At 48.4% G+C, this 21,384-nt stretch overlaps 1 protein-coding gene across 5 annotated transcripts in view; it reads right to left on the bottom strand.

The window, feature by feature from the left end:
• Positions 1-21,384, bottom strand: part of SYT17 (synaptotagmin 17) — a 57,181-nt gene that overhangs the window by 16,807 nt on the left and 18,990 nt on the right. For 3 of the 5 annotated variants that reach the window (XM_077316349.1, XM_077316353.1, XM_077316351.1), the window contains 3 exons: positions 19,955-20,097; positions 16,525-17,144; positions 8,036-8,156 (listed from right to left, as the gene is read on the bottom strand). In XM_077316349.1, the coding sequence (XP_077172464.1) occupies positions 8,036-8,156; positions 16,525-17,144; positions 19,955-20,097 (884 nt within the window). The remainder of the gene's footprint in view (positions 1-8,035; positions 8,157-16,524; positions 17,145-19,954; positions 20,098-21,384) is intronic. The other 2 variants (XM_077316352.1, XM_077316350.1) reach the window with 2 other exon arrangements.

Raw genomic sequence — 21,384 nt, 5'->3', positions numbered from 1 at the left:
GGTAATGCTAGGATGAGATTCCTGCTTGTTTTGTGCTGTAACAGACTAACTTGGCTTCTCCTCTGGCGTGGCTTCAGGTGCGTTTTCATTGTCAAAGTAAGTTGGGCAACTGGCCGTAAGGTACAGGACAATCTGAGAAGCAGACTGGAGGCACCCAGGATCGTTCCTTTGTAGAGGACAGGAGGCAAGGCAAGCTTGGGCTTGCCCTAAATAACAGGCATCGGGGTTGTTTTGATAATGCCTGGGGTTATCAGAAGTCAGGAGGCCGGGGAAATGCACACAGGGGATGAATAGCCGTTGTTTGCACCTGCCCTGTCCCTCCGAAATGGAGGCAGGTCGAATCAGACAGCTGCAAACTCTTTGGGAGTGAAAACAACTTGCACAAGGCCAGGAGGTAGCATTATGAACCCTAAGGGAGAGGGAGGCAGCTCAGAATTTCTAGTACAGAACATTTTTGGTGTGTGCTGCCTGCCTCCCTCCTCACAGAAGCCCTGTACCTGTTGCTGTGGATGCTTGTAAAATCCACGTATAGCAATACGCAGGATTTCCCTTTGCACAAATGACGAGTAATATTTACATTACATTCATGGAAGCCCTTTTCAGATCCTAGAATCATAGATTCATAGAGTTGGAAGGGACTCCCAGGGTCATCTAGTCCAACCCCCTGCACTATGCAGGACACTCACAACTCACAACCAAAGTGACTCCAAATTCATGTTCTTGCGTTCAATTCTACTGGAAAACCAGCAGCAACACACACTGGGAGTGTACACTGCCCAGGATGCTCCTAATAGGCATGGTTGCTTCTCAGGCATTTACATACATGTAGAATCTTGATGAGAGCCTCTTGTGCGCAGAGTGGTAAGGCAGCAGACATGCAGTCTGAAAGCTCTGCCCATGAGGCTGGGAGTTCAATCCCAGCAGCCGGCTCAAGGTTGACTCAGCCTTCCCTCCTTCCGAGGTCGGTGAAATGAGGACCCAGCTTGCTGGGGGGTAAACGGTCATGACTGGGGAAGGCACTGGCAAACCACCCCATATTGAGTCTGCCATGAAAACGCTGGAGGGCGTCCCCCCAAGGGTCAGACATGACCCGGTGCTTGCACAGGGGATACCTTTACCTTTAGAATCTTGATATGTACAAACCAGAATCCTGGAAAACCCAGTGGTCAGTTCACATGTATCTAAAATATGTGTGCTGTGCCTATTAAAACAGCATGGCAACTGTGTTACGAAGAGCACTGTGGGTGGCACATGCCACTGACACATGCAACCACCATGTTCCTGGCACATGTGGATACTGTATCTGAAAAGGGCTAACAAAGGGCTAAATTAATTCAAAAGAAACTCCGTCTAAACATCTGGAAGAAGTTCCTGACAGTCAGAGCGGTTCCTCAGTGGAACAGGCTTCCTCGGGAGGTGGTGGGTTCTCCATCTTTGGACATTTTTAAACAGAGGCTGGAGAGCCATCTGACGGAGAGGCTGATTCTGTGAAGGTTCAAGGGGGTGGCAGGTGACAGTGGATGAGCGAGAGGGCTGTGAGTGTCCTGCATAGTGCAGGGGGTTGGACTAGATGACCCAGGAGGTCCCTTCCTACTCTATGATTCTAAATTCCGTCTAAACATCTGGAAGAAGTTCCTGACAGTCAGAGCGGTTCCTCAGTGGAACAGGCTTCCTCGGGAGGTGGTGGGTTCTCCATCTTTGGAAATTTTTAAGCAGAGGCTGGAGAGCCGTCTGACGGAGAGGCTGATTCTGTGAAGGCTCAAGGGGGTGGCAGGTGACAGGGGATGAACGATAGGGTTGTGAGTGTCCTGTGCAGTGCAGGGGGTTGGACTAGATGACCCAGAAGGTCCCTTCCAACTCTATTATTCTATGATTCTATGAACAGCTGTACACACAGTGTTAGCTTTATCCAGACGCTCCCGCCCCCCAGTTTCATTTTGGGGGGAGAATGTGTTGGCTCTTCCTTATCGAACCTTCCCTGCATTGTCTTGAGGGTGAAAGGGCTTTAGCTGGGGGATTGGGTTGGCTTCTTTTGTGCCGAAAGAGGCTGGGCCGCAGGAATAATTCCATCCTTTCACACGAGAGAGTGCATCCGAGGTGGTTCCCGCCGCGTTCCTATTAATCACAGCCTTTTCTGCAGAGGACAAAAAATCCCGTACGTGCCGGGCGAGATTTAAATTGCCGATGAGCATCCGTCTGGCGATGAAATGTTTGGAAACAAGCTAATGGATTCAATTTCGGCTTTCTCGTCTCTGTCGGAACATCTGCCCCTACCGCGGGAGCGGCAACAGCAGCGAGGGAGGGAGCTGCGGCGTCCATCTTGTTCCCTGGCGACTGCTTTTAAATTGGAGTGCGGAATGTTGCAAGCAGGACGAGAGAGAAGGCAGAAAGCTTTTTCAGACGCCACAATCGCGTGCAACAAGAGCCCGCCAACTGGGTGGAAGATCCTCTTAGTATAAACGGAGAGTATAAGTATTTACTCCTCCTGTCTTTCTGTATTTTACCCCCTTGTTTGCCTAAGACCCTGGGACCTGCTGCTTGTTCCCCCCCCCCCCCCCCGGCTTGTGTTACCATTTCTGCCGTTCGCACCACATCACTATTTTGGAAAAAAGGGCATACTTACCTAACTGTCCCTTCACAGAAAGACAAAAGTAATTACATTTTACTTGTCTGTCCTTCGTGCAACCTCTTCTCCACCCAGCTACACTTCTAAGGATTATATTATTCCTACAAAACACACCCACAACATGCCTCACTCTAAGGAACTCAGGGATCCTCCATTCTATCCTCACAACAACCCTGTGAGGTTGGTCCAGGGAGCTCCACAGTCCGAGGGAGAGACTACACCACCCTGACTCTCGGCATATGAAACAGAAATAGATCTCTTTGCCAGACACGAGGGCACTGCCGTGTGGGACATACCTGTGAAGACTAAGCTGGCGTTTTCAAGTTCTTCTTGTGGGACCTTGAAGCTGAAGGACTCATTGTAGAAGGGGTCTATGGTTCCTTTTATGAAAGAGGTCTTCTTGGTTTTTGCCAGCTTCAACCCATGGACAAGCTGGGATTTTCACAAGGGATCTGGAGAGAAAAGGGGCAGAATTCCAAATTTGCTATTGCGGTTCGTCAGTGACTGGTTACGTTGCACAGGAAGAGAATCTGGGGGAACGTTTGGAAAAACTCAGTAAGATCTGAGCTGAGTTGTCTCTTTCCTGTCCTGAATTTGGGAAGGGCAGAGACTCTTGGCTTTAGTGTGAGCCAAAGGGCAAAAGTCAGAGGCTGAGCCACTGGATTCAGGACCAACCCAGGGTGGTGAACTAAAAGGTGGAAAGCACTGCCAGGGAAGACCCCGGGTCCTGATGTCAAAGTTCTGCGGGGCTTGTATGACAGCACTCTTCCATTCTTCTACGGGCCTCCCTCCTCTCCTCTCCTCTCCTCTCCTCTCCTCTCCTCTCCTCTCCTCTCCTCTCCTCTCCTCTCCTCTCCTCTCCTCTCCTCTCCTCTCCTCTCCTCCCCTCCCCTCCTCTCCATGTTTCTCCCCACCCCCACCACTCAATATGAAGTTCCCTCTATCAGAGGTATTCTTACCACAACCACTACTGGATTCGCCAGTTATATTGCGGGGGCTACAAAACAAATTCATAGAATCATAGAGTTGGAAGGGGCCATACAGGCCATCTAGTCCAACCCCCTGCTCAACGCAGGAGTATAAATTGCATTTTATTCTGTTTTTAAAGTTTTATGCTTTTAAATATTGTTGGAAACCACCTCAAGCCTGTCACTGGGGAAGGGTAGTCTATTAATTAAATTATTTGAAAAAAAATATTTTTGTCTCTGGGTTTCTTTTGGTAAGGTGCTTTTAGTTTCTGGCAGGGAGGAAAGTCAGGTGGAAATTTTGAAAGGTTTTCCCAGCCAAAATGAAGGAGAATGTGGTCTTCTCCACTGTCCATCTAGTACATTTAACCGATTGATTGATTGATTGATTGGATTTATATCCCGCTGCTCCCAGCACAGGCAGCTCGCAGCGGATCAAGACCATAAAACCCAGTGTAATCAATAAAAACAATTCCAACAAAAATATCAATTGACAGTAAACAAAACAACATGGGTTGCTTATACTGCTGAAATATTTTTGTATTGGAGGGGCCAATAGATGGTAACCGCATCCTGGCCTCAACCCAACACCCGACGGAAGAGCGTCATCTTGCAGGCCCTGTGCCACTGAGATAGTTCCTTCAGGGCCCTTCGCTCTTCCGGCAGCTCACTTGAACAGGTAGAGGCAGGACCGAAAAGGCCCTGGCCCTGGTTGAGGCCAGGTGGGCTTCCCTTGGGCCGGGGTCTTCACCCAAGGTCCTCACAGCAGTGCACATGGTTTCCCCCTCCCCACAGGGCTCACCCAACAATCTTGTGTGGTAAGTTAGGCTGAGGGAGACTGAGAGGTTCATGGCCACGGCAAGCTTCAGGGCTACTCTAGTGCAGCACTCTAAACCAGGGGTAGTCAAACTGCGGCCCTCCAGATGTCCAAGGACTACAATTCCCAGAAGCCCCTGCCAGCGAATGCCGGCAGAGGCTCCTGGGAATTGTAGTCCATGGACATCTGGAGGGCCGCAGTTTGACTACCCCTGCTCTAAACACTCTGGCACACTGGTTCTCCCTGGGTAGAGACTCGTCTTCCTCAATCGAGGACTAGTCCCAGGGAAGCCGCAGCCTGCCCTGATGAGTCTCCCAGGGGACAGCAAGCCACCCTAGTGTGACAAGGCAAGTTGGAGACACTGGAGCCAACGGGAAGGTCAGCCAGGCAGTCCACTACAGGAGAGTCTGTGCTACAGCCAGGCCCAGACGTTCCCAGCTGACAACTCTGCGCAAAACAAACAGTAATTCAATCGATCGGTGGTCTTTCCACCTTCCCACCGTCAAGTTTCGGTGAGCAGCAAGCATGTGGCTGAAAGCCACCAGACCTTGGTGCTGTGTGCCAGGAAGAAGGAGGGTCAGAATTATAACCCCACCAAGTGTCAAGGCTTGAGCCCAGGAACGGCAGAGCAGAACTACAACTGGGGATCCACAGGACAAGCACCAGCGAGGAAGCAGCCAAGGGCCGGCTCCAAGAAAGCACCTTTACTTTGCTGGGTGACCTTGCTTCTCTCTCCTCAGCCTGGGGCCAAAAGCATGGCTGGAGGGCGGCAGAGCTAAAACTGTCTGTCCTAAGGAGGACTACCGTCCAACAGGAGGATCCTGACCCATGGGACGGAAATAGATGATTTGCAGGTTATACAACGTGGGCAGGTACAATCCAGTCCAAACTAACTCCCCGTTCTGGGGGGGAGCAGGATTTTTGTCTGTGTTTAATCCCCTTTCACGTGAACGACGCTCGGCGGGATTGTGTCCAAATAGTGTGCGTGTTTCTATCGCGCGACATTGATAAACATCATTTTATTTCAAGACACAAAAGAATTTCGCAGTAGCCACTTCAGGGGGTAGTCGTGTTGTTGTGAGGTGCGAAGTCGTGTCCGACCCATCGCGACCCCCTGGACCATTGTCCTCCAGGCCTTCCTGTCCTCTACCATTCCCCGGAGTCCATTTAAGTTTGCCCCGACTGCTTCAGTGACTCCATCCAGCCACCAAATTCTCTGTCGCCCCCTTCTTCTTTTGCCCTCGATCGCTCCCAGCATCAGGCTCTTCTCCAGGGAGTCCTTCCTTCTCATGAGGGGGCCAGAGGATTTGAGCTTCATCTTCAGGATCTGGCCTTCTATGGAGCAGTCAGGGCTGATCTCCTCTAGGACTGACCGGTTTGTTCGCCATCGTGTGGGTCTGCTCGTTTCATTTGGCTATTCTTTAGCTCACACGAACTTTGGTGGGTCAGGGGGGGTGGATCTATGCATGCAAGAGGCCTAGCCTGCTGGGGACACGCGTGGGACATCTGCAATCCCTGATATTGTTTAAGGTCTAGCCGTTCAGCAGACAGGTGGCCCTTGAAAGCAGCCTGGCTCTGAGCATTCTTAGAATCCCTGCATGAGTCACCCAGATTGCTCAGCCTCAGAGGTCAAAATGCACCCTGTTTGCTTTCCGCCAAGACGAACTAAAAGCTGGCCTTGTGAAGGGGCCGCGGCAATTTTGTTCTCCTCAAGTGCTCCTCGACAGGAAGCAGCAACAAAATAATGCCCTGGACGATGGCGGGCCAATGCACACACGCCCTCTTCTGAACCCACAAACAGCCTCCGCTCTTCCAGAGCCACCTGCCAGTTCACTGGCTCAGGCACGAAGGCGGAAGAAAGGGGAGAACAGGCGATACCATTTCAGACTGTAGAGGGGGTGAGCTGCCTTTTTAGTTCTCCCCTCACGTGGAAGGGAGAATAGCAACTCTGGGAGAAGCAGGTAGCAAGACTCCTCACGTGTGATGCGTTTTCCACTTTGAGGGCACGATACAAGGGAACACTGGAGCGTGTAGTCCCCCCCCCCCTGCAGCCTGAAGTAGCGCAGTCCATTTGCAGCCATTTCAGCAGTCTGACAGGCCAAGGTGCACAGGTTCAAGCATACAGAAGAATGATGTGGCAAATGGGACTGTACCATCTCCAGCTCACCGAGACTGACCACAGCAGGGAGAAACTCAAGAACTGGACTGCAGTGGAGGAAAATCAATGGGTACGGTCTGATCCTCAAAGATATCATAGAGCTGGAAAGGGCCACACAGGCTATCTAGACCCATGCCCTGCTTCATGCAGGATCAGCCCAAAGCAGGGGAAGCCAAACTGTGGCTCTCCAGGTGTTCATGGTCTACAATTCCCATCAGTCCCTGCCAGTGCATCCATGAGAAGTATCTGCCCAGCAACTGCTTAAAAGCCACCAATGAGGGGAAGTTGTGAAACTGTAGGGGCATGAAAGAATTCTGCGTGAGTTTACATTCCTGACTTTCTCTCTCATAACTACCACACTCCGAATTCTAACTTTAAACAATCACAATTCCATTGAAAGAGAGGCCTGGGTGTAGTCTGCACGGAGCTTTTATTCCAATCCCAGGTCGATTCAGTCCCTGCCGTCTCCACTGAATGCGATTTCCGTTTTGATTTTGACCGATTTGAATTTTCCCTCTGCAACAAGCATGACTGATCCGGAGTGACCCTACCTTTATCCTGCAATATCTTAGAGTGGATCTAACCCTCAATATTTGAAGAATCGGATTGAGAAAGCATGAGAAAGCATGCAGAGCTCTGCGTATTCCGAATTTGCTGCTGAGCTCCGTGGTAGAGAAGCCCTAATTGGCCAGAGCGTCAGTTCCTGGTTTCCTGGCTTAAAGGGGAAGCCCTAACTTGCCTTAAAGGGGAAGTCCTAACTTTTCTCAGCAGAAGCTCGAGAAGCCCTAACTTCTCTCAGTAGAGATTTGCCTCTTGGTTTTTTCCTCCTCTGCTGTCTCCAATCCTCCCCCCCCCCTTCAAAAAAAGAAATAAAGAAGTTCCTGCTGCACTTGGCTCCCCCCTCCCCTTCTGAGCTCCCCTAACCACGTTCAGAACACTTTTCTGTTTCAATGGGGGTGGGAGAGGAAGACCCGAGTTCAAATCGATCTGGATTCAGCAGGATCCACAACGGAATAAACAAAGTAAGTGCAGAATCAGCCCTGGCTGGCTTCCCGCTGTGATCTGAATCTGCCCCCAGGGTGTGGTCTAAACCCCAGCCTGTTGGGGTGGAGTCGAGAAATTGACTTGCCACACAAACAGTTCAGCATATGCTGTAAAGGTCTAGATCAGGGGTAGTCAAACTGCGGCCCTCCAGATGTCCATGGACTACAATTCCCAGAAGCCCCTGCCAGCGAATGCTGGCAGGGGCTTCTGGGAATTGTAGTCCACGGACATCTGGAGGGCCGCAGTTTGACTACCCCTGGTCTAGATTCTCAAGGCTACTCTGGTGAACATCTGCCTGTCAGTCCTTTTATACGACATCCAAATTGCTGTGAGAGTCTTACCTTGCTATCAAGCTAGGCACATGTTAACAGCTAGGCCCCGGCAACTCGGCACCCCAATCGCGTCGAAAAAGAGCTGAGCATTACCTGAACCTTGGCTCATGTCCGTCTGCAGCAGCTGTTTGGCTCTAATGATATCGACATTCAGTCTTCCCGCGCTGGGAAGGTAGTTCAAGGACAGCAGGAGTTCTCCCAGCTCCACTTCGTTCTGCAAGAGGAATGAAACACAATGAGGAAAAAGGGCATTTTGAGCAAGGGGGAACATCGCAAGCAACGATCCAGGGCCTCCCTTTTTTTAAAGGTTGAGGAGCATCAATTAAAAAACATTGCTAAATGGATTGGGACCAGCATGCTACAAGGAAGAATCCCCGTATTCCTGGGCCCATTATGCACACGATGAATGATGCACTTCCAATGCACTTTCGAAGTGGGTTTTCCTCATCTGCACAGGAAAATTCAGCTGCAGAAGCACACTGAAAATGCATTCTCTGACATTCTCTGGCATTATGGGCCATGGTCAGCAACTACATTGGATAGCTATGCTAACGCCAATCACTGTATGAGCTCCATAGACCTCTCCATAGACTGGATGAGCTCCATTGACAGTATGAGCTCCATAGACCTCTCCATAGACTGGATGAGCTCCATAGACTGGATGAGCTCCATAGACCTCTCCATAGACTGGATGAGCTCCATAGACCTCTCCATAGACTGGATGAGCTCCATAGACTGGATGAGCTCCATAGACCTCTCCATAGACTGGATGAGTTCCATAGACCTCTCCATAGACTGGATGAGCTCCATAGACCTCTCCATAGACTGGATGAGCTCCATAGACTGTATGAGCTCCATAGACCTCTCCATAGACTGGATGAGCTCCATAGACCTCTCCATAGACTGGATGAGCTCCATAGACTCTCCATAGACTGGATGAGCTCCATAGACTCTCCATAGACTGGATGAGCCCCAGGGTTTTAACATAGAGTTTCTTGCCAGTCCTAGACCAGACCCTGGATATTGACATAAGTCTCTGGCCATTTCTAGACCTGCCCCAGGGTTTTAACAAGTTTCCTGGATTCCTAGACCAGACTCTGGATATTAACATAGAGTTTCTGGCCATTCCTAGACTTGCCCCAAAGTCCTAAGTTTCTTGCCATTCCTAGAGCAACCCATGGGATTTAACATTTCTAGACCTGCCCAGTGTTTAACATAGAGTTTCTCGCTATTCCTAGACCTGCCCAGGATATTAACATCAAGTCTCTGGCCATTCCTTGACCTGCCCAGGGTTTTAACATAGAGTTTATAGCCATTCTTAGACCTGACCCAAGGTCCTAGCATAGAGTTTCTGGCCGTTCCTAGAGCTGTCCAGGTTTTTAACAGAGTTTCTGGCCATTCCTAGACCAGACCCGGGATATTGACACAGAGTTTCTGGCCATTCCTAGACGTGCCCAGGGTTTTAACATAGAATATCTGGCCATTCCTAGACCTGCCCAGGGTTTTAAGATAGAGTTTCTGGCCATACCTAGACCCGCTCAGGTTATTAACATAGATTTTCTGGCCATTTATAGAGCTGCCCCAGGGTCTTACATAGAGTTTCCTGCCATTCCTATACCAGACTCTCTATATTGGCATAGAGTTTCTGGCCATTCCTAGACTTTCCCACAAGGTCCTAACATAGAGTTTCTCGCCATTCCTAGAGCTGCCCCTGGGATTTAAGATAGAGTTTCTAGCCATTCCCATCCCTGCCCAGGGTTTTAAAATAGAGTTTCTGAACCTTCCTAGAGCTGTGCCAAGGTTCTAGCATAGTGTTTCTGGCCATTCCAAGAGCTGCCCCAAGGTTCTAACATAGAGCTTCTTCTCATTTCAAGAACTGCCCAGGGATTTAACATAGAGTTTCTGAACATTCCTAGAGCTGCCCCAAGGTTCTACCCAAGAGTTTCCCGCCATTCACAGTCAACCCAATGCCTAGTTGACAAGAGGATTTGAGGCCTAGCAAGGAGCTATTCTCTACCTGAAATTATTCAACATCTACCTGCATCCCCTTGCCCAACTGATCAGCAATTTCAGGCTGGGTTTTCACATTCATTTATTTATTTATGTGTACATACATTCATTCATTCATTCATTCATTCATTCATTCTTTCTTTCTTTCTTTCTTTCTTTCTTTCTTTCTTTCTTTCTTTCTTTCTTTCTTTCTTTCTTTCTTTCTTTCTTTCTTTCTTTCTTTCTTTCTTTCTTTCTTTCTTTCTTTCTTTCTTTCTTTGGATTTTTATACCACCCATTCTTTACAGCTCTGGGTGGTTTACATGGAACATTGCATTATGCTGATGAGGCTGATCCGGAAGCTACAACTGGGCCAGAATTCAGTGGCAAGAATGCTTATTGGGGCTACATGGAGAACCCTACTGCACTGGCTCCAGATCAGAGATTAGATTAGGTTCAAGGTCCTGGTGTTAACATTTAAAGACATAAACAGGCTGGGACTCCTATACTTATGGGGCCACCTCCTCTGCTATACCCCCACAAAGAGCATTAAGATCCAGCAACCAACAAGATCCAGCAACCTAAAGAAGTAAAACTGGCCTCAAACAGTTCCAGAGGGCCTACAAAACACAGCTGTTTGGCCAGACCTATGGTTGAGGCCAGAAAAATTAACACCAGGAAAACATTGGCCTCCCTGCCTACAATACAGAAAACACACCATCCAAAACAACAACAAAGTTGGGCTCCCTCCGCATGGTTAAGACAGCAGCTTTCAATTATAATTTCAAAAATAATGTAACATAATTTAAACGTTAACACTTAATTTTTTTTTTAATCCTTATTATCAATGTGAAGCTAATTGCATGAATCCCGCCCTGAGCCAACCGGGTAGGGTTAAAATAAATTTGTTATTGCTGTTGTTATTATTATCATAACGTGAGGAAACAGAACATGACAAGAGAAGAGCTGGTTTTTATACCCCACTTTTCATTCATAAAAGCTGCATCAAAGCGGCTCAAAATCGCCTTCCCTTCCTCTCCCCACAACAGACACCCTGCGAGGTAGCTGAAGCTGAGAGAGCTCTGAGAGAACTGCCCAAGTTCACCCAGCGGGCTGCACGTGGAGGAGTGGGGAATCAAACCCGGTTCTCCAGATTAAGTGATTGCTCTTAATCATTCCACCAAGCTGGCAAGGAAGATGACTTACCTCCTAAAGGTGCTATATACACAAAAAGTAATTAATTTGTATAGAAATGTAAGCTATCTTTGTACGGTATCCCTTGGAGGGGGGAAGCCTAGCCTTGCATGTAATTAAATACATTTATTGGAGGTTTTTTTGTGGGTTCTCCAGTAAATCAATTGCTTTCACTGCTAGGAATAAACTGCTTCTGTTTGTATTCTGAGTTATAAAACTAATAATTGGGTTTGCCGGTGTGCTTCATAAAGCTTCTCTCTCCAATAACATGACAAGGTGACCTTTTATGCAGCCTAACAAAGTGATATTTGGATCAGAGCTGGCTCTCAGAGTTGTCTGACACTCCTGCTTTCGATATTTATACCTACCTTTTCTCCCCAAAGGGAATCCAAAAGTGCTTAGACCATTGTTATTCCTGTCTCAATTTTGTCCTAAAAACCACGCTTTGAGATTGTTAGGCTGAGAGAGAATGTCATGTTTCCGGAGCAGAGTGGGGATAGAATCATAGAGTTGGAAGGGACCTCCAGGGTCATCTAGTCCAACCCTCCGCACAATGCAGGAATTCTTAACTATCTGCCCACCCACAGTGACCCCAATGTCATGCCCAAATGATCACCACCCCCATCCAATATCTCCAGAATCCAGCCTGGAGTGAATTCACAGTGGCAATTAGCAATTCCCTGTATATGGAAGGAAGGGCCATAAGAGACAAACACTGGCACATCCCTTCCTGCCCACCCACACACCATCTGCCTAAGTTCATAAAACCAGCCTTTCTGTCAGATAACTAAGGCCTCTGTTTAAAGCTTCCAAAGGAGGAGAGCCCACCACCTCCCGAGGAAGCCTGATTTAGGCCCCGTTTCCCTAGATTTTAGTCCAGTAATTTAAACACTATACCCCATTGCCATCAGAACAGAGATGACTATTACTGTCAACCCCCATTACCTTCTAGGGCTACTCATAGAATCATAGAATCATAGAGTTGGAAGGGGCCATACAGGCCATCTAGTCCAACCCCCTGCTCAACACAGGATCATAGAATCATAGAATCATAGCGTTGGAAGGGGCCATACAGGCCATCTAGTCCAACCCCCTGCTCAACGCAGGATCATAGAATCATAGAATCATAGCATTGGAAGGGGCCACACAGGCCATCTAGTCCAACCCCCTGCTCAACACAGGATCAGCCCAAAGCATCCTAAAGCATCCAAGAAAAATGTGTATCCAACCTTTGCTTGAAGACTGCCAGTCAATGAAGGGAAGAGACATTAAAAGTCTCAATGATGCTCAAGATTCAAGAAGACACAACATAATGCACCACGCTGAAGAATGGGTAACATGGGGGGGGGGAGCAAGAACAGAAAACAGCTGGGAGATGTCCCTTCTTCTTCTACCTTAACCTATTCTCATCCCAGCTGCAAAGTCATCCCAAGGTCACCCTCTCCCTTGGTTCTGACACCACTTGATTTTAGAGGAGAGAGCCTCCAAAGGCCTTCCATGAGCCAAGTTAAGCCTGGTGTTTCAACTACACAAGTCCTGTTTCTTTCCCTGCACTGTGGGGATGAAAGAGAAACGGATCTGAAGTTCTCAGCCAGGTCACAGAAATCAGTGGCACCATTCTAACATAAGCCGGAATGCCATTGGCTTAGATGCTCTGATGTCACAGAGAGACTTTGCAACACAACCAAGCACAGACTGGAGGAACATGGAATCCAAACCCACAGTATACTGGCTTTACTTGGCTAAACCAGGGGTAGTCAACCTGTGATCCTCCAGATGTCCATGGACTACAATTCCCATGAGCCCCTGCCAGCGTTTGCTGGCAGGGGCTCATGGGAATTGTAGTCCATGGACATCTGGAGGACCACAGGTTGACTACTCCTGGGCTAAACCATAAAATCATGGTCTCCAAAACTATAAAAGTTTTGAATTATACATTGCTGATGTGGCTTGGTGAATTAACTAATGCTACAGGCAACGTGGAGAACCAAGAACACGACAGAAAAATATGACCAACAAGAAAGAGGCATTCATTATGTTAACTTCAGAGGATTAACAAGAGCACAAACTGTTTACCCGGAAAGACTGGGATTTCTTTTCACAGATAAATGTGGGTGAAATTTCCTTTCTCCACAGCTTGACGGTTAATTGCCAGCCAGAAAATGACCCATCTGGGCCAATGTCTGGATCAGGGGGCAGGAGAGCACGAGAGCTTCCAAAACGGTCTGTCACAATAACACTCCACAGCTTGCAGTTACACTTGACTGCAATTATAGTTTCTCTGTCACCAAGTTGCTTAGAAAGTCTAGCTCTTCAAAGACTTTGGGACAAAGGCAGATGTTCGGAGCTAGCAGCACAGCTGCTCCTGCAGCCAAGAATCTTCAGAGCATGGCCTATTTCACCAAAGGACCCCCAGGTCCAAGAGGCCAAAAACAAGCTGGCAAAACACAGCAACACAGCTCTGCTTTCTACCCCTGGAAATGCAGTGATACGATGCAGAGCAGTCTGCATGCAGCTGGTGGCTTATGGTCACTAGGAGGTCCCCGGAACTCCCCAGCATCCTATTCTACCCTGAATGCCCACATGTTATGCTACCCAACTGGGCAGGTCAAGTGATGCTGTTACAGTTATGGAGATGGGGGGGGACACTGGTGTCTCTAGGACTGGGAAAGGAAGTCCCCTCCACAGAAAACCTCCTTTCCAACTATACAGGGCAAACCCCCCAGCCTGATGCCTTGAAGCCTCTTGATTTGGAAGGCCTCCTAGACCAGGGGTAGTCAAACTGCGGCCCTCCAGATGTCCATGGACTACAATTCCCATGAGCCCCCTGCCAGCGAATGCTGGCAGGGGGCTCCTGGGAATTGTAGTCCATGGACATCTGGAGGGCCGCAGTTTGGCTACCCCTGGTCTAAGAGGTGGTGAATCTTGCCCCCCTAGACATGACATATGAGAACAGCCTTCCTGGAATTGTCTTTCCTTAAATGCTGGGATGAGCCTCTTGTGGCGCAGAGTGGTAAGGCAGCCGCCTGAAAAGCTTTGCTCATGAGGTTGGGAGTTCGATCCCAGCAGCCGGCTCAAGGTTGACTCAGCCTTCCATCCTTCCGAGGTCGGTAAAATGAGTACCCAGCTTGCTGCTGGGGGGTAAACGGTCATGACTGGGGAAGGCACTGGCAAACCACCCCGTATTGAGTCTGCCATGAAAACGCTAGAGGGCGTCACCCCAAGGGTCAGACATGACTCGGTGCTTGCACAGGGGATACCTTTACCTTTTTAAATGCTGGGATACTATAGAACAGGGGTAGTCAACCTGCGGTCCTCCAGATGTCCATGGACCAATTCCCATGAGCCCCTGCCAGCATTTGCTGGCAGGGGCTCAAGGGAATTGTAGTCCATGAACATCTGGAGGACCACAGGTTGACTACCCCTGCTATAGATCATTTTTACCTGGGCTATGCAATTAAAAGGACAGGACCAGGACCCTAGCTGAGAATTTCTGCCCAGGTGGACAGAGTTAGCCAGTTCCTCCTGCAGAACTGATCGTCCTGCTCTTCTAACTCCACAATGACTTCTGCTTGTATTTCGGAAAGGGGCTCCTCTGTGGGGAAATGAATGAGGCAACTCCTGAGGCTGAATGGAACGCAGCTCGACCCAGCAGAAGAGTCCGTGGAAGGAGCTGATGGTCTGATCGGCTTCTCCCTTATTGCCACAACACCTGTCCTATGGCACATTCCATTGGCTCTCCTGACCCTCAGAGCTGTTGGAGGCCCAGGAAGCGGGAAAAGACCCACTATGGCCACTGCTCCCATGAGCAGATCTTGAGGCCTGGATTCAACGTTAGTTCCCCTGACAGGAGGGACTTCCATTAAGCGGAATGGGACTTCACATGAAGATACATGAAGCTGCCTTATGCCCAATTACCTTGGGCTCTCTAGAATTGCCTACTCGGACTGGCAGCTGCCTTAGGTAGACAGTGTGTCACATCATCTACTACCTGGACCTGGACCTTCAGCAAGCCAAGGAGATGCTCTCCCACTAAGCTTTGGCTTCTCCCTGGGTCCCCCCCTTCCTGCCACAACCCAAAATGCCACTCCTGGGAGGCCCACAGAGATCAACAGCTGGATTTAACCCTGTACCTGCATTTCACACACACTAGTAGCAGCTATGACATCAGGCAGCTCCTTAAAACTTTGGAAGAGATGCACCAGCACTGCTTTGCGGAGAGACGTTCCCATTAATCACCGTTAGGAAGAGAGAAAAAATCAAAGCAACGGAGGCCAGCAAGAACCCGTTAACTAGTTGACAATCACATGGGCTGGAAGGAGATTCTGCAGGCTCCTGCAGCCCTAAAGAGACAGCTGCCATCAACATGTCCCTTGGAGGGCGGCCATGGAAACTTCCGTCAGCTCGACACACACAGCCCAAGTAAATATAGGTCTTCCAGGAAAGAAGGAAGAATGACTTGGGCTCATTACAATGCAATTTCCTTGTCTGTTTTTAATGTTTTTCTATTGAATCACAGAGTGGGAAAGGACCTCCAGGGTCCTCTAGTTCAACCCCATGCAGAATGCAGGGGATTCACAACAACCTGCCCTCCCACTGTGACCCCAATTCCAGGAAATTCCCGCCCCCAAAGTGGTGATTGGGGATTCCCTGGGCATGCAAGAAAGGGCCACAAGAACCAATGCCTGCACAGTCTCTTCTGCCCACCAATTTACAATCTGCCTAAGTTCACAGAATCCAGTTTTCGTATTTTACTTCCTCAGTAACCTGTCACAAAATCACCGAGGAAGTAAAATACGAAAACGAGGTTTTATACCTAGGAACTCATTCTGAATAAAACTTTTTGCCAACCCCAGCTTGGAGATGTCTTTCTGTTTATTCATCTTCAGCTGACAGGTCGTCTCTGCTTGTACTAAGTGCACAGAATCAGCATTTCGGTCAGATGGCTGTCTGGCCTCTGCTTAAACACATCCAAAGATGGAGAACCCACCACCTCCCGAGGAAGTCTGTTCCAGCTCTAACTGTTAGGAACTTCTTCCGGATGTTCAGCCCAAAATTCTTTTGAATTAATTTCATCCCCTTGGTTCTGGTCCATCCCTCTGAGGCAAGAGAGAATAACTCTGCTCCATCCTCTATCTCAGGGGTAGTCAACCTGTGGTCCTCCAGATGTCCATGGACTACAATTCCCAGGAGCCCCTGCCAGCGTTTGCTGGCAGGGGCTCCTGGGAATTGTAGTCCATGGACATCTGGAGGACCACAGGTTGACTACCCTTGCGTCTATCTGACAGCCCTTCAAGTCCTTGAAGATGGCTCTTTTATAAAGCCACGGTTGCTAACACGGGGAGAAAAGTGGAGATTTCATCCTCAAAACAAAGGCGTGAAGAGAGCAACTCCTTTACCTGAGAGCTGGGGATCAGGGCCTTCCACCAATGCCCACCCTTGACAAGGTCCACTTCGCTCAAGGGCATCGACACTTTCCCAATGACACAGTGGCGTGAAAATTTGTCAAAATCCACCACAGTCAAGAGCAGAGTCCTTCTCTGGGCTTCCAAAAACGGGATTTCGAAGGTATACCTCTCCTCAAACACGGGGTTTTGAGTTTTGCGTTTCACTCCCGTCTGCTTGGAGTTCTTCTGGTCTGGAAGGAGGCAGATCTTCACGTAAGGGTTCGAATGGGCCATGTCCTGCCTGGAGCCATCATAGGAAATAGGAGGTGGCAGATCCTTACCTTCGATGACCCGGACAATCAGGTAATTGTGCAGGAGGTCATACTGAGTGCTAAAATGCAGCATGCCCAGCTGGTACTTGGCTAAGATCTCCTCGTCCGTCAGGCAATCCACATCGTCGCTGTTCGAGTCAAGGGAGTAGAGTCTAGGCTCAAACTTTCTGAAATAGTCATCGGAAGTGTAGGGTTTCCTCAAGATGGAAGGCTGAACGATTTCCTTTTTGGCTCCTAAGATTCCAAATTCGATCGGCTTAATGTCGATCAGTGGGGAACTCGGCCGCCTCAGCTCCAGGTCTACGCGAGAGGAACAAAGGACAAAGATCAGGACAGTGTAACTCAGGGCGGTCCTGTAGCATGCCATATTCATTCACATATTCACAAGAACTCTCTAAGGGAGAGAGATAATATCATTATCCCCGAAGAGGGCAACAACAGAAACTCACACAATGATACACAGTGGAAGGGCAGTAGATCCCCCCCCCACCCCATTTTTTTGTAGGACTAGGGGTCACTCAAAAAGTTAATGGGCAGTAGCCTGGACTAGGATCTCAAAGACTCATATCTCAGCCCCGGCCCCAGCTTGGTGGAATGAGCTCCCAAGTGAGACCGGGGCCCTGTCGGAACTCCCATAGTTCCGTAGCTCTTCCACCAAGCCTTTGGTTGAAGCCAGTGCAGTCCTAATTAAGCAACGACAGGCCTCCCCTTTTTTCCTCCGTTACATTGGGAACTGCCCTCATTAATACTGGGCTGATCCATGATTACGGCCAATCGGTGATGGGGTAAAGGTAAAAGGTCAAGGTATCCCCTGTGCAAGCACTGAGTCATGTCTGACCCTTGGGGTGACGCCCTCCAGCGTTTTCATGGCAGACTCAATACGGGGTGGTTTGCCAGTGCCTTCCCCAGTCATGGGGAGGGGGTCATTAATCCTAGTTTTACCGATTGTGTATGCCTTGCGTCATTTTATGGTTTTGAAATGGCATTTAATGCACCTTAAGCTGTATTCTATCTATGCTGTTAGCTGCCCGGAGATGCTGAGTGAGGGGCAGGATACAAATCAATAATAATAATAATAATAATAATAATAATAATAATAATAATAATAATAATAATATTGTTGTTGCTGTTGTATTATTATTATTATTATTATTATTATTATTATTATTATTATTATTATTATTATTATTATTATTATTATTATCTCTGCTGTGCTGCAGAAGTTCTCTGTGGGGCCAGGACAGCCTCCTTCACAAGTTAACATTATTATAAAACATACGAAATATTTGTTAGGAAGGACAGAATCATTAAGGCACGCTTTCTCAACCAGGGTTTCATGGAACCGTGGGGTCTCTTGACGGCCCCGTAAGGCAAGGGTTTCCTGAATGGGTGGGAGCTATTTAATTTGTAATATATTTTTAAAATGTGTTAAACATTGATCATGTGATATGATCCTATATACAGTATTTGCTGGCGTTTAAGACTACTTTCCCCCCCTGAAAAATATGCCTCCAAGTGGGGGGGTCGTCTTATACGCCGGGTGCACTTCAGTTGGGATAGACATAGTTGCCCATAGTGGCCCATAGTACTGTATTTTGAGTGGAAATGTTGAGGGGTCGTCTTATACGCCCAGTCTTATACGCCGTCGACCCGACCCCCCCACCCTGGCCAGTGCTGGACCTGGAGAGGGTGGGAAGGGGCCTTTAGTGGACATGTCCACAGCTCATATTCCACATGATTGTGCCACTTCTGGGGTTTCTTGAAGCCTGAAGAACGTTTCAGGGAGTTCTCAATGGTAAAAAAGTTGAGAATGGCTGTATTAATGTCAAACAGAACAGAAAAGTCTTCATCCCCCCTGGCAGAAGATTGCAACAGAAGGGGGCAGACCAATCTCCATGGGCAGAGAGCTCCACAGCTTGGGCGCCATGACTGAGAAGACCTCATCTCTGGAGGCCTCCAAAGGTGACAATGATGGTTGGGCAGGTTCCTCAGGGGTCAGGTGGACCTTCAGGTATGCTGCTCCCAGACCAGATAGCACTTTAAAACAAAGTTTGAGTCCAGTGGTGCTTTTAAGACCACCAAGTTTTATTTTAAGTACAAGGGTGTCGTGTGCCCACGCTCTTCTTCAAATACATTAAAATGGAAGTTACTGGTTCATAGAGAACAGGCAGGCAGTGAACAGCAAATTATTGTTAAGATACCATCATGAAGATGTTTAACAGATTCAAGGACCAAATAGAAATAACAAGGTTAGGTTATATGGTGACCATTGGACTGGGTTTAATTCCAAGGGGTAACGTAGTTACTAAAAATTGCAGACTGATGGGCAAATGAAGAAGTTGGTTTTATACCCCGCTTTTCACTAGCTGAAGGAGGCTCAAAGTGGCTTACAATTACCTCCCATTCCTCTCACTTCAACAGGCACCTTGTGAGACAGGTGGGGCTGAGAGAGCTTTGACAGAATGGCTCTGGGAGAATAGCTCTGACAGGATTGTGACTAGCTCAAAGTCACCCAGCTGGCTGCATGTGGTGGTGGGGGGGATCCAACCTGGTTTGACAGATTAGAGGCCACTGAATTACTACACCCAGCTGCCTCTCTCACGATTAAGATGGACCTTTCTAGTTGTGGGATGCTGGGAGTAATTAATTAGCACTTTGAAAGTCAAGCCCAGCACCTTAAAACATGCCCAGAAACAAAGTGGAAGTCAGCGTAGCAGGCCAAGATTGAAGTGCTAGAAGACCCACGCCTGTTTCAGCATCCTGGCCGTAGCATTATGCACCGACTCAAGTTTCTGAACCGTTCTCAAGGGCAGCCCCATGCAAAAGGCACATCAGTACTCTAATCTGGATATAACCCGGGCATGTACCACAGTGTCCAAATATTTTCTGCCTCAGAAAGGCCACAGTTGGCTAACCACTGAGGGCAAGGAACCAGGCTGTCATCCACTCGCTTTCAAAATGGCCGCCAGCCCCCTTCCTTAGCCAACAACAAATATCAGTACAGTTTGGGGATCAGAACCCTTGTCCCACCAGGGCTGCCCCTCCTGCCTCAGAATCACAAAACTGGGCTCCTCTGTCCCACAACCACAGCAGACGTTCTCCAGTCTTACTTGAAATCCGTCTTGCGAGACTGTAAGTGGATTTCGACGTATCTGAAGAGGACCTCCTTCTTTCCTGAGGGGTTGGGGGAGGTTCACTCGTTGTCGTGTTGTCAGAATCTCCATCTTTCTCATCACTCCGACTGTTCACCCTGCTGACAAGAAAACACCCTAGAACCTCTGGATCCCGGGAAAGCACTGTATGCCTCAGCAAGGTGGCCAACTGGTCATGGGATCTCCCCATCAAACTACCCTACAAAGATATGATCTCTTGGGATTCCCCAATTCTCATTATTTAGAGTGGGAATTTCCAACCAGGGTTCCTGCATTGTGTAGGGGGTTGGACTAGATGACCCTGGAGGTACCTTCCAACTCTATGATTCTATGACTCTATGACCTCTGGGCATCTGCGGGAGCTCTGAAGTGGCATGGGTATCAGTAGGTCCAGGGTGTGGGGGTCTTCTCAGATAACATTACTTCCAGGGCTGCTCGAAGCCTGAAAATTTCATTTATGAGCTCCTCCACTATCAAAATGTTGAAAGAATCTGATTTAGATACTAAGACAGCCTTAATACCATTACTAATAACAATAACCCCAGGGGGTTGGACTAGATGACCCAGGAGTCCCCTTCCGTCTCTATGATTCTATGACTCTATGATTCTAGGAGGTGCTGGGGACCAAGCTCAACGCATGCTCTGTGACTACTGAGCAGAAAACAGCAGCAGAATGCTCAAACTGACTAATCCTGGAAGGACCAGGAGGTATTCTAATTCTGCACTGAAGCAAAAAAAATAAAACAGCCACTGTTCAAGATGTCATTGATAGTCAACCACCATTTAGTTGTTTGCTGCAATGAGAAGGCTTTTTCTGGCCCTACACATGATAATACACTTCTGAAGGAGAGCCGGGCAAATACAGACAGTGGTGGGCCTTATTATGTTTTAACCCAGGGGTAGTCAAAACTGCGGCCCTCCAGATGTCCACGGACTACAATTCCCAGGAGCCCCCTGCCAGCATTTGCTGGCAGGGGGCTCCTGGGAATTGTAGTCCATGGACATCTGGAGGGCCGCAGTTTGACTACCCCTGTTTTAACCTGTGGGCTGCATACCAGACAATTTTTAATATATTACCTGATTCGTTGGAACACCACCATTGAGACTTTCTTGACCACCCAGAAAGCCCTAAAATGTACTGCACTGGTGCATTTTAAAATCACTAGACCACCGAGGAAGACCCTAAAAGTCGAAAAGTCGTTTGGTCTCAGTTCCCCGTGTTATTGTGAAATGTACATACGGCGTATCATCGCGATTTATTGATGTTTTTAATGTTTAATGTGTGCACTTGATTGTAATCCATATTGGTATTTTAAACTTGCCTTGTAGCTCAACCTTTTGGTTCCTAACTTGCCTAATTAGATTGGGTTTTGTTTCCCTTTTTCGGT

Source organism: Paroedura picta, chromosome 17 (genome assembly GCF_049243985.1).
Source record: "Paroedura picta isolate Pp20150507F chromosome 17, Ppicta_v3.0, whole genome shotgun sequence".
NCBI classification, from domain to species: domain Eukaryota; kingdom Metazoa; phylum Chordata; class Lepidosauria; order Squamata; family Gekkonidae; genus Paroedura; species Paroedura picta.
Note: the sequence above shows the minus strand (reverse complement) of the source record. Positions and strands in the feature narration are given on the sequence as shown.